At 52.3% G+C, this 14,819-nt stretch overlaps 6 protein-coding genes across 6 annotated transcripts; 3 read left to right on the top strand and 3 right to left on the bottom strand.

Moving 5' to 3' along the window:
* Nucleotides 1–340: 340 nt before the first annotated feature.
* On the bottom strand, nt 341–2,146 carry B0H65DRAFT_141677 (mitochondrial carrier domain-containing protein). The gene is made up of 2 exons (XM_062820941.1): nt 1,346–2,146; nt 341–1,288 (listed from the first exon to the last, which is right to left on the bottom strand). Exons 1-2 carry the CDS (start codon nt 1,872–1,874, stop codon nt 504–506), a joined length of 1,314 nt encoding a protein of 437 aa, XP_062685283.1. The 5' UTR covers nt 1,875–2,146; the 3' UTR covers nt 341–503.
* Nucleotides 2,147–3,550: 1,404 nt separating this feature from the next.
* On the top strand, nt 3,551–4,228 carry B0H65DRAFT_507305 (cytochrome b-c1 complex subunit 7; the record flags this gene model as incomplete). Its single annotated transcript, XM_062828131.1, has 2 exons — nt 3,551–3,666; nt 3,973–4,228. 2 exons carry the CDS (start codon nt 3,551–3,553, stop codon nt 4,226–4,228), a joined length of 372 nt encoding a protein of 123 aa, XP_062685282.1.
* Nucleotides 4,229–6,804: 2,576 nt separating this feature from the next.
* B0H65DRAFT_421238 (Anp1-domain-containing protein) lies at nt 6,805–8,308 on the bottom strand (the record flags this gene model as incomplete). The annotated part of the gene is made up of 6 exons (XM_062824328.1): nt 6,805–6,953; nt 7,009–7,143; nt 7,201–7,281; nt 7,338–7,385; nt 7,443–8,071; nt 8,136–8,308. 6 exons carry the CDS (start codon nt 8,306–8,308, stop codon nt 6,805–6,807), a joined length of 1,215 nt encoding a protein of 404 aa, XP_062685281.1.
* Nucleotides 8,309–8,369: 61 nt separating this feature from the next.
* Nucleotides 8,370–9,263, bottom strand: B0H65DRAFT_440806 (uncharacterized protein; the record flags this gene model as incomplete). The annotated part of the gene is made up of 3 exons (XM_062825485.1): nt 8,370–8,608; nt 8,754–8,804; nt 9,236–9,263. The coding sequence occupies 3 exons, from the start codon at nt 9,261–9,263 to the stop codon at nt 8,370–8,372; spliced, it is 318 nt and encodes a 105-aa protein (XP_062685280.1).
* Nucleotides 9,264–10,218: 955 nt separating this feature from the next.
* On the top strand, nt 10,219–11,989 carry B0H65DRAFT_141574 (DNA glycosylase). Its single transcript, XM_062820939.1, has one exon. It carries the CDS (start codon nt 10,323–10,325, stop codon nt 11,751–11,753), a length of 1,431 nt encoding a protein of 476 aa, XP_062685279.1. The 5' UTR covers nt 10,219–10,322; the 3' UTR covers nt 11,754–11,989.
* Nucleotide 11,990: 1 nt separating this feature from the next.
* B0H65DRAFT_141575 (uncharacterized protein) lies at nt 11,991–12,803 on the top strand. Its single transcript, XM_062820940.1, has one exon. The coding sequence runs from the start codon at nt 12,082–12,084 to the stop codon at nt 12,547–12,549; it is 468 nt and encodes a 155-aa protein (XP_062685278.1). The 5' UTR covers nt 11,991–12,081; the 3' UTR covers nt 12,550–12,803.
* Nucleotides 12,804–14,819: the final 2,016 nt, after the last annotated feature.

Here is a 14,819-nt window from a genome sequence, read left to right as displayed (position 1 = left end):
TTCAACACCCGTCACGCAGCGCTACCTTTTATGGGCATAGTGTGATACAGTAGCCATTTCTCTTGAGGTTTTTGAACAAGTCAATCATGAGTTTTGTGGACAAGACTGCGGCCGACTACGCTTTCTAAGATGCTCAGATCACTCACTGGTCTGGCGAGGAATCCAAATTATCTCTTGAACGACAACCACACGATCAAGCTGAAGTATGCTCAACATAGGACTATATATGCTCGCTATACCGGTATACCAAAGGTATATATATGAAGAATCCCGAGTACCAGTACCGCCCTTCCGGGGTATCGCAATGTGATCCTATCTTGCCTTTGCCCGCCCAGTCCCGTTCCGCTTTTCCACTTTGCGCGCGTTCCGTCTGTGTGTGTATGTGTGTGTGTGTGTGTGTATGTTCGCTTCGCGCCATATATAAGCTACATATATAAATATCCAACTTTCGAACCCTCACCTACTCAAGACATGTGAGCACCCTTCGATCCCATTGCACGTCTCTAGCTGCTGGTGCTGCTGGAAATCTCAGGCCTCTCAAGCCTCTCTCCACTCTCAGCCTTCACAGCCGCAACCTCCGCAACCTTGGCCAGCTTCTCCTTTCCATGCTGCCTCGCCTGCTTCAGGTGGTTCATCACGTACTCGTACGTGAGCATGGTGACGGTCGCCGCGGGGACGGCTCTCATCATGTTGGTTCCCATACCAGCGTAAAACGCCCTCCACCCTTCCTCCTTGAGCATGGTCTTGAAGGTGCCCACCACGCCTCTGTACTTGGGCAGTGATGTTGCCAGCTGCTTTGACTCAGCGCCGTTCTTGGAAACCACTCCCAGACCCTGCAAGTGCTCCTGTTCCAGCATCGGCTTGCGCTGTGTCTGCAGTCTCGTCCTGATGACCTCGTGGGGATACGTCGCGCTGCTGGCGAGAATCTTGGAGAGGACGGAGGCGGCAAAAGTGCCCATAAAGCTTGGCTTGGTGTTCTGGTCGCCGGCGGCGCCGCCCATGCCTTGTCCAGTAAACTTGGTCTTGAGGAACTCGTAGGCGGGGAATTGGACGGCCACGTGAGTGAGACCCAGAAGAGCAGGTGTCAATCCGGAGTAGAAGGCCAGAATGCCCTCGGTGGTGTACATCTTGCGCGCGGCATCGAACGTGGACTTGTAGTGCCAAGGGGTGTCGTGCGATGCTGACTGCGACATCAGTCGGGTCTTGATGACCCATATCGGGTTGGTCGCGATGGTACTACTAGCGCCAGCTATGATGGATGCGCCAAAGTTTACCGCAACTGGTTTGTCTGTCGCATATATGTTAGCATTGACGCCTTGTCTCCGTACAGACACTAAAGACATACCGGAGTATTCGCCTAGCCATATCTTGCTCTTGTTGTAGACTGTGAACCAGACGGCCCAAGTGGGCAAGTAACCCATTATTATGGGACCCAAACCCCTATACATGCCGCGAATGCCCTCATGCTTCCATATTACCTTCGCCGTGCCTACCAAGCCATTGTACATCCTAGGCTGGCCCACATGGTGCCCCGCGCCCTGCGCTTGCAACTTGGTCTTTATGACATCCAGCGGGCAGGTAATCACGCCGGACATCAAGCCTCCCACTGCGCCGGCGAGCGCATTGAACTGCGAATCCGAAGCCTGGACTGCCCATCTTTCCAGCCCCGTTATCCGGCTAGGGTCTTGCATTGGGTCGGCCGGCGCTATGTCAGTCTTCTCCTCTGTTATGTCGTGCCCTGCTGTTTCTGTCTCCTCCAGCTCTTCGGTCACCGAGTCGGCAAGAGTGGTGGGTGGCACGCCATATTCTGCTGCCGAACTCGCGGAATCTGGTCCAGAGTGGGAGATGTGGTGTTGGGTTTCGAGATTAGACATGCCGCTACCCTTCTCTCGACTCGAGTCGGAACTGGGACTGGGGAATCGAGACGCAGGGGAACGGGTCGAAGGGATCGAGACGGATTGATGCGTCTTTGTTCGAGGGGTCTCTGCTGGTCGCAACTCAGAGACCCCGGAGTAATCGGTGACTCGTGATGCCGCCGTAGTGTCGGAAAGAGGGTGGTGATCTCGGCTTGTTGGAGTTTGGAGTCTTGGGGTGTTGTTGGTGTTGGCTTGTGATTCTCTCTGTTCTTGATGTTCCCGGCTTGGGGAATTGCAGCAGCGTACTAGCGCGGGTGCGGGGAAGAGGATCGCTTGGGGGACTGAGTCGAAGACCGAGGTGTTGATAACAAGAGTTCAACAGATATCACCGTTCGTCCGTGAGGCTCGGGGCAGCCGGGTTTTTGCGCTGGAAAGAGGCCCTGGCGCTGATCCTTGGGAACTTGTCGTTGGAAGAAGGTTCTTTTTCGCAATTGGAGACAGATTTCGGTTCGTAGGATTCGAGCACACGAGCACCTGCCCGGCTACCTAGTATAGAGCTAGGTATGCAGGTCGAAGGAAAGAATGGCAAATGTGGGGGAAGTCCCGTCTCTCAAAGAAAGGGTTTCTTGGCAAAGAGATGGATGATGTTTGTTCAACAAAGTGGAAGCTACAACACGACTCTTTTAGATTATAACAGTAACTTCCTTGTGTGCGAATGCCGGACTGAGGCCGAGGATGGACATGTTAATGTGTAGGTTGGATCTTGTTAAGGAAACTATCTACACAAGAGCCAACGGCAATGACGGAGGGACGCGGATGCCAATTATGGTTACCAATTATGTCACCTTCACTGATTGTCCACTACCAGCCCGTGACTCCCGTAGTGCGTAGGGAGTGAGAATAAGGAGCAATTCCGGATGCGCTGGGTGCTGCCTCGAATTTCCCATCCGAGTCATGAAGATACAAAAAGTGTTTGGGGCCAGAAAGTGTCCAGACAATCATGTGTTTGTCAGGTCTCAAAAGTCTCAGGAGTTCAGACGGCAGTCAGGCCGTTTAACCTTTCCCCGGACAAGAGATGATATCAGTCGAGATTCAGTTTCACTGCAGCGAAGCAGCGCCGGTGGTCACCTACCAAGTAACCTCACCCTGGGCTTCCAACGGGAGCTTGCCTTCTCAACGCCAAACCGCAGCGCCCGTCGCCCGCAAAAAAGCGGCGCCCTTGGTCGTCGGCTCCAATTCTAGACCCACCACGGCCCATTCCAGGTTACCTATTTCTGGCTTGGCATTTTGACGACGGCAGGGACGGTAACCCAAACCCTTGCCAAGAAAAGAAGACCTTGGACCTTCCAATTCCCTATCCTCGTAGAGCCTGAGCTTTGAGGCATCAACAAATCACAGACTGGACACGGCTTTTCCCGGAGGGACGGGAGACGGGTTCTGGGAAAGAAAGAACGCACGGAGCACCCGGAGCTTCTCTCTCTACTGGCTGAATTGGCTGGCTGACTTTCGCGGGTCTGCTGATTTGCGGGTCGCGGCAATTTGTTAGCTCTCTCCGACCTCCATCTTGAATCTCGACCTTGGTGTTTCAAGTGTGCTTTGTAGCCTTCCAGACCAGACGACAAGAGAGTACACCACCTCACCTCACCACCTATCACCGACTAACCAACCCCCCCGGTCGACAATCATCCATCACCATGTCTGCCCCTTCTCTTGCTCAGGCCGTCGCTAAGCGGGGCTGGTTGTCCAAGATGCTCAAGCCCGTCAGCAACTGGTACATCAATGCCGCCGGCTACCGTCAGATGGGTCTCCGGTGAGTTTTTGTTGTTTTCCTTTTTGTTTGTTTGTTTATACCTCGATGGCCAGCCGTGGTCCGGGACCGGGACCCATGTGACGTAGCTCGTAGCTGTGTCTATCTGTATCGACCATCGCACCATGTCCTACATCTATCCATCTGTCTCCTCTCGGCCCGGTTCTACCTCAATGGCTCGCGCCCTAGCAGCAGTTCCCCCCTCCCTCCCTTCCACATCCCCGAGCAGGACCACCCACCCACCCACCTACCTACCACCATATAACCGACCTGCCAACCGCCCATAACTAACTAACCAACCACCAACAGCACCGACGACCTCATCTCCGAGGAGGACGAGAACGTCCTCGCCGCCCTCAACCGCCTGCCCCCCAAGGAGGCGTACGACCGCATCTACCGCATCCGCCGCGCCACCCAGCTCTCCCTCACCCACAAGCTCCTGCCCAAGAACGAGTGGACCACCCAGGAGGAGGACGTCCCCTACCTCCGCCCCTTGATCGAGCAGATCGAGGCCGAGGCCGCCGAGAAGGCCGCTCTCGACACCCTGACTATTGTCAAGAACTAAGCGCGCCATTTTCGGGCTTCTGTGAGGGTGTAAATGGAAAGGGAAGAGTGTGGGGGAAGGGAGGAGAAGGGAGAGGTTTCCGTTATCCGCGCGGTGGACTGGACTGGACTGGCCGACTTCGAAGGAAAAAATGATTTTCGATTCTTGGGAAAGAAAGAGGAAATACCGAAGAAGGGAAAGCTGGGATACTCTTACCTACCTAGGATTGGAAGCCGAAGATACCAAGCAATAAAGTGGATTGCGCGCAAAAAAACTCGTCCCTCGATCTGGAACCTGGAACTCCCGACAACTTGCTGCCAATTGCTTTCTGGAAAAGGATGAAGGGGAGAAGGGGGAAAAGGTGGACGGGGTGTTTTGGGAGTTTGGGATGCGACGGCAACGGGCAAGAGCCCAGGCTTTTTGTCTATGTTTTGCTCGCGTTCTCAGGACTCGTGCAACCGCATGAAGTGGGAGAGAGGAAGTGGAGGTGGTGAAGACCACGGGAGAAAAGAATTACCTATACACATAGAAGAAAATGGGCAATAGACTTTATCCTGGGTTTTTCAAAGCAGAGACAGAGGAGAAGAGAGGGAAGAGATGGAAGAGAGCTGATACCTAGTGTTGCTGGTGTTGTACGTTGAATAAGTGTATGAATTGTAGATATGACCAACTCCACTCAATGCTTAATGACTCTGTATCCCATCAGGGAGAACGAGAGATAACGGTCATGGCTGCCTGTTATATGCTTGGCCACTGTTATGTTTCAGGAAGAAGAGGTGTAAACTGCCCAAGACGACGATGATCATCGGCTTTATTTCTAACACTGGAAAGTTCTCAAGTGTCCAATTGGCTTTGGGTAGCTTATGAAAATTGGAGTTGAGACTAGGAGTACTCAAAGTACCCGTGCCTCGCCCCCACTTTATTTGGACTCGCCGGACTCGCACCACCTAAAGTTGGTGCTCACGACCGCAACGGCCATACCAGCGCAACGGCCACCAGGGTTGAAGGTGCAAATGTATTCCAAATACCGAAAATGGTGAAAGCTCACAACGCATTCCAACAACCAATTGAAAAAAAACGAAGACCAGAAGCATAATCAGGGCGATGCATTGCCTGTGGTTAGCGTTTTTTTATATGACTTTTTTGTTGTGTTGGGAAATTCATGTTGCGACCGGTAATTCATGGCCAAAACTGCACCTCTAACCCTGACCTGGCCGTTGCGCTGGTGTGGCCGTTGCGGTCGTGAGCACCAACTTTAGGTGGTGCGAGTCCGGCGAGTCCAAATAAAGTGGGGGCGAGGCACGGGTACCTAGTCAAGTTTACACTTCCTACAAAGCTGAGTCACGTTAACCCAACTCTTGAGTGTTCTAAGGAGGTCATATTGAACGTCCTAGTGGGCTCAGCCTGCTTTTCAGCTTGCGGATACTATTTGTAGAGATGAGTATCCGTGGCCAACATTCGGTAGCCATGGTCAGGGGCCAAACTTCATACCAGGCGGAGGTCGAAGTGTTGAAGTCTCGAACCAGTTTTCGATCATCTCCAAGTTTGTTAAGCAAGTGACAAGGCAGTATAGATGGCGTGATATGTATATCAAGTCCCTCATGAGAAGGAACCGTGACTCTCATTACTACGTTAACAAGTTGAACAAGTGTAAACAAAAAAAAGGAGTAAACTATCCTACAACAAGAAGAACGAAAAGAAAAGAAAAGAAAAACAAAACCATCCGCACACCAAACCCCCTTTTTCTATGGATAAGCAATGACTCTCTCTGTCTGTAAACAAGAAGGTACAAAAAGAGTTTGTGTAAACAGGAAAATAAGTATAGTATATTATGTCTTAACTTCATTCTTCTTTCTTTCTTTCCGTTTTACCAGTTCGGAAAAAAAACCAACCGACCTGCCAGCCAACCGTCCAACCAAACCAGGCAACCAAAAGCTCGCTGAGAGGAGGAGGGAGAAAAGGACGTCCGCTTGAGTGGGCTTGGCTGTCTCGCTGCCTCCATCACTGCCTCTTCCACACACTCCTTTCTAAGCCCAACACAACTTTTTGGTTTATCCATTCAAAGAAAACTTTCATGATGTATACACATGCCTCTTTCTTTCTTTCATCACTTTTCCTCGTCCCTCCTCTTTACGTACGTTAACCAAAATGCTTTATTAACCGGTGGTTTTTCGATGACCCTTCCTGTACACGTTTCTTCGTCTGTTGTGTGCGTTTCTGCTCATTATGATGTGGTAGCGGTTACCGGCTACCGGAAGCTGACCCGGGTTTATCGGCCGCGTTCGAGCGAGATACGGTTGGCGCGCGAGCTCGGGGAGGGAGGCGGCTGGTGGAAGAGCTGGGGGTTTCGAGTAGTGTGACTGGAAATTGTTTGTAAAACGAAGAGAAAAATATCCGAGCCGTCCCGCCGTACCCCTTCCCATAACGCCGGCCTGTCACCACGCTGCTGGCGAAACATTCGATGAATCTTGATCTGTGTATGTCGTGGGCTTTCGTACAGTATGTAAAAAATTGCGTTTTCCCTCGCCGCCGCGCCGTTTTATATCGGGTATGTGAAGACAGGATGTCAATGCAGAGAGAATCCGTTTATAGACTCTTTATGCGTTGCCACCCTTCTCCTCGGTGTCGATGTGCCAGACAACGTAGTTGGGAAGACCAACGACTTGGTAACCGGCGCGCTTGGCCATCTTGGCGAAACCCTCGGTCTCGGCCTGGTTCTCGAAAGCGTAGCAGGGGAAGTTGATGCCTATATTTGTTAGCCGGAGCTGCCCTCTCTAAGGCGCAAAAATATGTTGACCTACCAGAGCGGTGGACATCAGCCTTGACAAGAATGTTCACGCCACCAATGCCGTCAAGTTCGATCTCGACGTCCTTGTCATCGCGCCAGTCGCCCATTCTAGCCATGTAAGTGCGGCCGGTGTCGTACTCCTTGTAGCCTGTGAACAACCATGTTAGTCTGTGTCAACTTCCAGTGTCTTGGAGCATCAACATACCCTCAGCGAGAACAACATCCTTATCGAGGCTAGAAGCGAGTCTGCGACCCTTATCGGACTCAACCCAGGAGTTGTAGTCGACTGTGAAGCGGTTAGTAACTTGGAAACCAATTATGAGGCGATAGTCCAAAACTCACATCTTCCCTCGATATCGCGGCCGTTCTGGTAGCGGTGGAACCAAATGTCTATCACATGTTAGCTCTATTGCCCATGTGGGGTCTTTCACGGAAGGTTATCCATACTGGGAACGAGAATGTCCTTATCGTGGGCAATGAAGTCCTCGAGAATCTTCTTGGGGCTGTCGACAATGTCCGCATCTCTCCAGTAGACCCAGGAGTGCTCAGGCTTAAGAGCAGCAGAGAGGAGGTAGTTGCGCGCGCGACCCATGGCCTTGCGACGAGGACCCTGGGCAGCGAACGAATGGCGCTCTGCAACATCCTGGCTCAGCTTAAAGTCGAAGTCCTTCTCGACAACCAAGGCGCTGCGGAAGGGGATCTGATCGGGACGCTTTTGGATGCGGTCAAGCTCGGAAGCAAGGACAGCAAGAGTGTCATCGGTAGAGTCGCCGACGAGGAAGGCGAGATCGATCAAGTGGTGGGGGTAGGTAAGCTCGGCAATCAGCTCGAAGTACTTGGAGAGATACCTGGAGGCATCCTTGAGGGGGGTGAGGATCAGGATGCGCTCCTCGTTGGCGACGGCCTTGGTGGTGGACTTGACGGGGTTAAGGTCAACGTGGCTGATGGTAGACGAGTTGATTTCTAGCGGAGCGTGGTGGTTGAAGATAACAGGGGTGTGGAGGTGAGCACTCCAAGCTTGTTGCTCGTTGAGGGTCATCTCCATTGGCGGTTTTGAGGGACCCCAGCAGTAGAAACTGAAGGAAGACGCAGACGTTAGCATACAGATGGCGGAAGCACAAGACATGGGATGACACCAACCTTTGCATCTCGGAGGCGCCTGTGCTGATGCCGCGCCATAGTAATAGCACAACTCCTGTTACGGCAACGAGGAGGAGGAATCGTGTCTTTGTGAGGATAGCCCATAGTGCCCTTGCGGGAGGAAGCTGTGCTCTCGCAGCCTTCCAGCTGACGCCGCCTTTGGGAAGAAGCATTATTGTGAAACGGGGTGGCCCTCGGCACCACCCGCTGAACTGGTCGAGGAGGATATTAAGTCTAAAAGTTGGAGATGGGAGCCGTGTAGCTGTCGGCTAGGTCGACGATGCGATGCGCAGCGGCAATGGCACTTTTGGTAGAGCGGCTGAGGAATGCGATATGGCCCGGTGTAGCAAAGGAAGATTCGCGTGGGAATTCGTGTGGCGTCGTGGAGAAATTACGGGTGTGTCGGTTGGGTGGAAAAGCCCACGTCTCCTGAAGCAGGCAGTGCGAAGGCGGTATCTCGGAGAAGGAGGATCCTACAAGCGAATGTAGCAATGGCTCTCTCGTCGTCGTCGTCAAATGTATGAAGGTCGTCAAGAAAGTGTACAAGACAGAAGCAAGCAAAGTGACACGCGGTTGAGTCCGCGTATTCTGATGTGTGGTCGGGATCGAAACTCTTACTCAAGCAACGGACGGGGAACACGGGGACGGAGACGGGAGGACGGACGGAGGCTGAGAAAGTCCAAAGGGTCACTGCCCAGCCCGCCAATGGTTCCAGAATCTCTCTCAGCGAGAAGGGACACCGCACGCACCGTACACGCTCACCAGGGGGGGTCTGCCGTCCACCTCGTCGTCCACTTCAGGGGGGGTCGAGGATGGACTAGCCTATCAGGGGCCCCGGGGCCCCGGGTTTGGGGGGTAAAAGACCCGCTTAATTAGTATGCCATGGTCCGGGCGCACCGTTCTCATCCACTCAGAGCGGTCTCAAGGGGGAGACACTGGCTTGACTGGGGAGGGTTTCCAGCATTTGCTCGATCAACGGCCGCGATCAGCCTGCCCACTGCACATCTGGTCCTTGCTATCAATAGAAAAAGAATTGTTGTGCTGTGATGGCTGCAACAAGAGGGGGCGCAGAAATTATATCTGTTTCCGATACTTATTACCATCCATCCGAGGCTTGAGTCTTAACATAAGGACAGCGAGGGCTCCTCCTTCCCTCCACCATCATCTCGATCCAGAATCTCACGGGTTTTAGCATGTTTCCCCCAGGACAAGGATGCCCCTCTACCTACCAGGTACCCTCACCTCGACCTGGTCGGTGCAATTCCCTCCGCTCGCCGCCAAGCGCTCTGGCCCTCGCTCGCCTTGTCTCGTTGTTTATGCGTAGTTCGGGAGCGGGGCCGATTGCCGTCTTCTATTCCCAAAAGATGCTGCAACGCCGTAATCGCCGTAATGATTGCGGGCCGGTGGAAATAGGTTCGCCAGGTCCGGTCCGTAGGTGCGGAAACAATATTCGAGCCGCCGTTGCAACCCTTTGATATCAACGTGGCCCGGGTGTGGAAAAGGGGCGGCACTGCATGTTGACCGGCCAGAAACCCGGACCGCAATCATGGGGCGTGTTTGAGGTTTCCCATATAATTATATAACCAGTTACAGTCAGCATGAGGGCTGAGCTGAGCTTCCGTTTAACCACCACAAACTATACCACTCAATGTAAGGCCTATTCATTACTCAAGTCTAAACACTTGTCTAGTTTTCAGAGGGCCTCAATACGTAATAAATCCTCTGAATTGCTGCATCTCTCAGGGGCACAATGAAGCCAGACAAGCTTTTGTTTTTGGTAAACCCCCTATCGGCTACAGCTACGAGTTTGCAAACTGCCGACACGGCACCGTCTCTGCAGGAACTGCTTGTCATTTTTTGGAGTCCGTTTGCACATCTCCAACCTGTCTCCCTTCTCCCGGACTTTCTCCCGACCTTTGCACGACTTAGCTCCGTGCCACGTGAGCAGGCGACACCGACGGACCCGGGACGGCCATGACGTCGATCAAAGACGCGTTGTGAATGCTACACTGCTGCCTGTGCCTGTTATCGTGTAGTTAGTGCTACTTTGTCTTTGCTTTGTTCTCTCCTTTGGGGAACTACACTGCCTACACACTCTACCAATTGAGGAGTAGTTGAGCATCCCAAGTTTCAAATTTTCATCCTCTGTTTTGCCACTACACTCTCTTTGGGGATATCGACGGGTTCATGAAATTGAGACCCTGTCAAGTTAAATCGAGACTCATACGTCAGGCATTGGGTCGGTTGAGACAGCCAGTCGAATACTGTCAGATACTCACAACTCACCCTGGTCGAGTCGACACTCGTCGCACACTCACCACATCCCTCAACTGTCTCCAATTGACAACACCTACCGTGAAGATGGCAACCCGGAGATCTGCCCGGTTAAGTGCTCTGGCCGCAGCCCAGCCCAACGGCGCGGCTGCTCCCATAGTCCCTCCACCTGCTCCGAAGTCCCGGAAGAGGAAGGTCAGCGCCGAAGACGAGGGTGAGCCGGCACCCTCATCAACAACAGAACCACAACTATCTTCAACTCCGCAGAAACGGAAAGTCTCAAAGAAGGCAGCACCACCACCCGCGACCCCAACACCAGCCGCTGCAGCTCTCCTCTCCTCTCCCGCTGCTCAGAAGCCCAAACCCGCCGCCGTCTCCCGCCTAGCCGATCCAACCAAGACCAACGCCCCTTTACTCTCCCCTCAAACCTCTAGAGTGGTCTCTTCCAGTCCCATCAGACCGAGAGATACCGAAGAAGGCCTTCTTTCCCCATCCAAGCTTAGGGCCCCCGACGGGAAAAAAGATGACAACGACACCACAACAGAAAACATCCTCGAAAAAGCCTGCGCCCACCTCATCGCCGTCGACCATCGCATGAAGCATCTCATCGACAAGCACCCCTGCCGCATCTTTAGTCCCGAGGGGCTAGCAGAGCAGATCGATCCGTTTGAAAGTCTGGTGAGCAGCATCATTTCTCAACAAGTGAGCGGGGCGGCAGCGAAGTCGATAAAAGCCAAATTCGTCGCTCTATTCGACGATCCCGCTTTTTCTCAAGAGGAGGCCAAAGAGGACGACGGTCAGAACGGGCAAGATGATGCCGCCCACCCAGCAGCCGAAGGCGAACCAACACCAACACCAACAAAACGCCGCTTCCCAACCCCTTCTCAGGTTCTAGCCAAGGACCTCCCCACCCTCCGCACCGCCGGCCTCTCCCAGCGCAAAGCCGAGTACATGCACGGCCTCGCCGCCAAATTCGTTTCGGGCGAATTATCCGCCTCCCTCCTCGCCTCGGCGCCCTACGAGGAACTAGTCGCCAAACTCGTTGCCGTTCGCGGCTTGGGGCTCTGGACCGTCGAGATGTTTGCTTGCTTTGCGCTTAAGAGGATGGATGTCTTTTCGCTGGGCGATTTGGGCGTGCAGAGGGGGATGGCGGCGTTTGTGGGAAGGGATGTTAAGAAACTCAAGAATGGGAAGAATGGGGGAGGGAACGGAAAGGATAAGAAGTGGAAGTATATGAGTGAGGCGGAGATGAGGGAGATTAGTGAGAGGTTTAGGCCTTATAGGAGTTTGTTTATGTGGTATATGTGGAGGGTTGAGGAGACTGATGTTAGTAGTATGGAGTAGTTGGGGTGGGAGATACGGGTTGGGAAAAAAAAAACGAAGATAGGTAGGAATGGGGCTTTTGCTTTGTCCTGAGGAAGGCGAGTCGAGCTCGCTGCTGGCGCGGTAGTATCCGATGTGAGTGATGATATGATGACGACTTAGTAACCCGTTAGGGCACGAGTTGAACCGTACTATAGAGCCTACGAATTTACCATCATGGAAACTTGATATAACTCGCAAATACTCTCTCTACCCTATACCACCGCTCACCCACCACCCGTCCCTTCATCAAAACCCCCCAACATGTGAAGGTACAGACAAATCACAGCCTTCCCTTCCTTCCAAACCCATGACCCCAACCGGCCTCCTACATAGTCTCCGTATCACCTCGCATATCTACGTACCACCCTACCACAAGCTACCACAAGCAGCAAGCGAGACAAGACAAAACAAGCATGACCTGACCTCCTTGACCTACTTGACCGACCTTACGTACCTCACTCACAAGCAAACAATTACAGGTACACAACTCTCATCGGGTGTTACGGTCAGCACTTTTGTTGGAAGTCCGTGCCCTGGGCCATTCACTAGCCTCGCCCATTCACCGGCACTCCCTTCCAGGTATTTAGGCTGCCCTGGTTTCCGTTTCTCCTCTTCCGTTAGACAACTCCAGAATCAAGCCCTTTTTCGTTGTCGCCTTTTCCAGCCTCCATCAACTTTCGTCGTTTGTTGCTGCAGAGCTTTTCCTGGGCTTTGCAGAGCTTGCAGAGCTTGCAGAGTTGGACGGGACACAACAACCACTTACACGACCTTTTGAAGTTGGTGTGAGTGACACTTGAGTCGTCAGCTGGTCTGGGGTAAGGTAGTGGGGCTAGGGAAGCAACGCTGAAGGTTAGTGAAGGTGAGTTCGTAGAATGCGAATTCAACGGGTTTAAACTGATGCATTGAGTGTTATATGAGGTTTTATGCATTTTCTGAAGGAGGTGTGTTTGGTTGCTATAGGGATTTTCATGTGTGTGTGTGTGTGAAAGATGTCCAATTATCACTTCAACTTGACGTAGAATACCGGACAAACGCGTCATGGATTGTCATCTCAGTATGTACTATATATGTTTATATTTACTCAAGAGCCACATCTGAAAGAGCTTGTTTCTCTGGAACTGTTCAACTCCGTCCAATCTTTCTACGTGTAACGTCTTCTCTTTGAAATTAAGAGGCAGAGAGCTTGTTCCCCCCCCCCCCCCCCCCCCCCCCTGGTAATCCAAAACGCGGAACGGAATATCACTTCTTCTTCTCGTGCCCTCTTAGGAGGACAAAGATTGGTCATCATGTAAATTGATCGCCATCAATGATCAACCTAGCATGAGACTGGAGCACCCACGCAGGCCACGCAGGCCACGCACCACAACGCGCGGCTATGCTGAGGTTCTCAGCGTCAAACCTTTGGGGTGTAGTCTAGGGGTAGATCTGCCCGGTTGTCTGGTTGTCTGGTAAGATAGAGATGAACGGATGTCGTCGTTGGTTCGGAGACGTTGGGAGATTTCCCGATGCAATTGTGGATTACAGATGTAAGTTGAGATGGGATGAAAAAATGTCCAGATGAACACCTACCTACCTACATCTGGTAGGATGAAAAGAAAGTTTGCACCCCCTCTTTGACTTGTATACGCACGTACGAGCACGGGCGATGGATGTATGTAGTATGTATGTATGTATGTATATAAGTGAGTGCTGGCTGTAGGAACGACAACATACTTGCATGCAAGTGCTTTGACGACGACCTAGCTTCATCAACCCTAACCCCGCGGATGTTGTTTGTAGCCGAGTCCTCGCAAACGACGGGCAAGAAAATTGAAGATTTGCCATTCATATGAACTGTTTTACCGAGTTGCTTGCCACTGATGAGTGAGTAGCCACCCGAGCTTAAATCCGTTCGTTTCTTGTCAAGATCATGGACATGGATACTAATATGTGGGTAGGGTGGTAGGTTGCACAGCAGCAGCAGCAGGTAGCTGAACTTGACCGTCCACAAGGCCTCCTTCTGGTCTACCCGTCTCGGGCCTCCTTTTGAGACGACTGAGGATTGAGGCTCATCCTTCAACTTATATATCTGATACCAACCACCACTTACTTATACATCAAAGCAGCAATATGTCTTGGCATCAAGGGCCCGAGGGTCGGGGAGTCGGGGGCTCAACGAGTCAACGGAACGGACGAAAAGGTCTGGAACCCAGGGAACGACGACTTTTCGTTGAAACATTACATGGTCTTGATAGATGACGAACCATGAGGTCCTCAAGGTTGTTTGGGATGCTGGATGCTGGCATGCTGGGATACATCAGAACGGGATGGTTCCTGTCCCTTTTCCTTGTCCCGTTACCCGTCTCGTTTCAACGCCTGGACGCTGTAACTGTTTCCGTAAGAGAAGGATGTCATCGAGAGAAGATCATCATCAACTCGGATGTTTGGCCAGGCACAACAGGCCAGAGCATCATCCTTTTATCCCGGTCGAGGTCGAGAGCGAGCGAACGAGCCTGGTGTTGATCAGTATGAAGCTTGTTCGCTTTCTTGAATCTTGATATCCACGAGCTTGAATGATTTGACTTGAGTTTAAGGCCGATCCAGGCGAAGGCGATCTTTCTTGGATTTCATTTGAACTTTTTTAGGTTGAAAAAGCCAGAAAGGTTGCTCTGACAAGTCGACAGCGCACGTCCAGACCCGACCTGTCTGCTTATCCGTCACAGGGACATGACATGACGTCTGTTTGGCGTTCTATGCGATGGAAGTGATTGCCCAAAAGTTACTGTGGTATGCACTGCCGGTACTTGGCAGTAGTGTGATCTGCTGCCCGTCTGCTTGCCTGCTGCGTAAGGCGTAGCGGTAAGGTATGTAGCGCACATTGTAAGATCGGAGTTTCATGTCTATCGTGAATCCAACAACCTTTTTTTTCTCTTGTTTGGCGATGACGATGGATGGTGGACAAAGTGTTCCCGTTGCTACGGCTAGGCGGTCTGTGTTCTGCTTGTAACTTCCATTCCCGTCGGGCGACAAATTGGCATGCGATGAACGACGCTGCACCTCCTTTCC

This window comes from Neurospora tetraspora, assembly GCF_033439725.1.
Source record: "Neurospora tetraspora strain CBS 560.94 chromosome Unknown B0H65scaffold_2, whole genome shotgun sequence".
In the NCBI taxonomy this organism is placed as follows: Eukaryota; Fungi; Ascomycota; class Sordariomycetes; order Sordariales; family Sordariaceae; genus Neurospora; species Neurospora tetraspora.
This window is presented reverse-complemented; position numbering and strand designations above follow the sequence as displayed.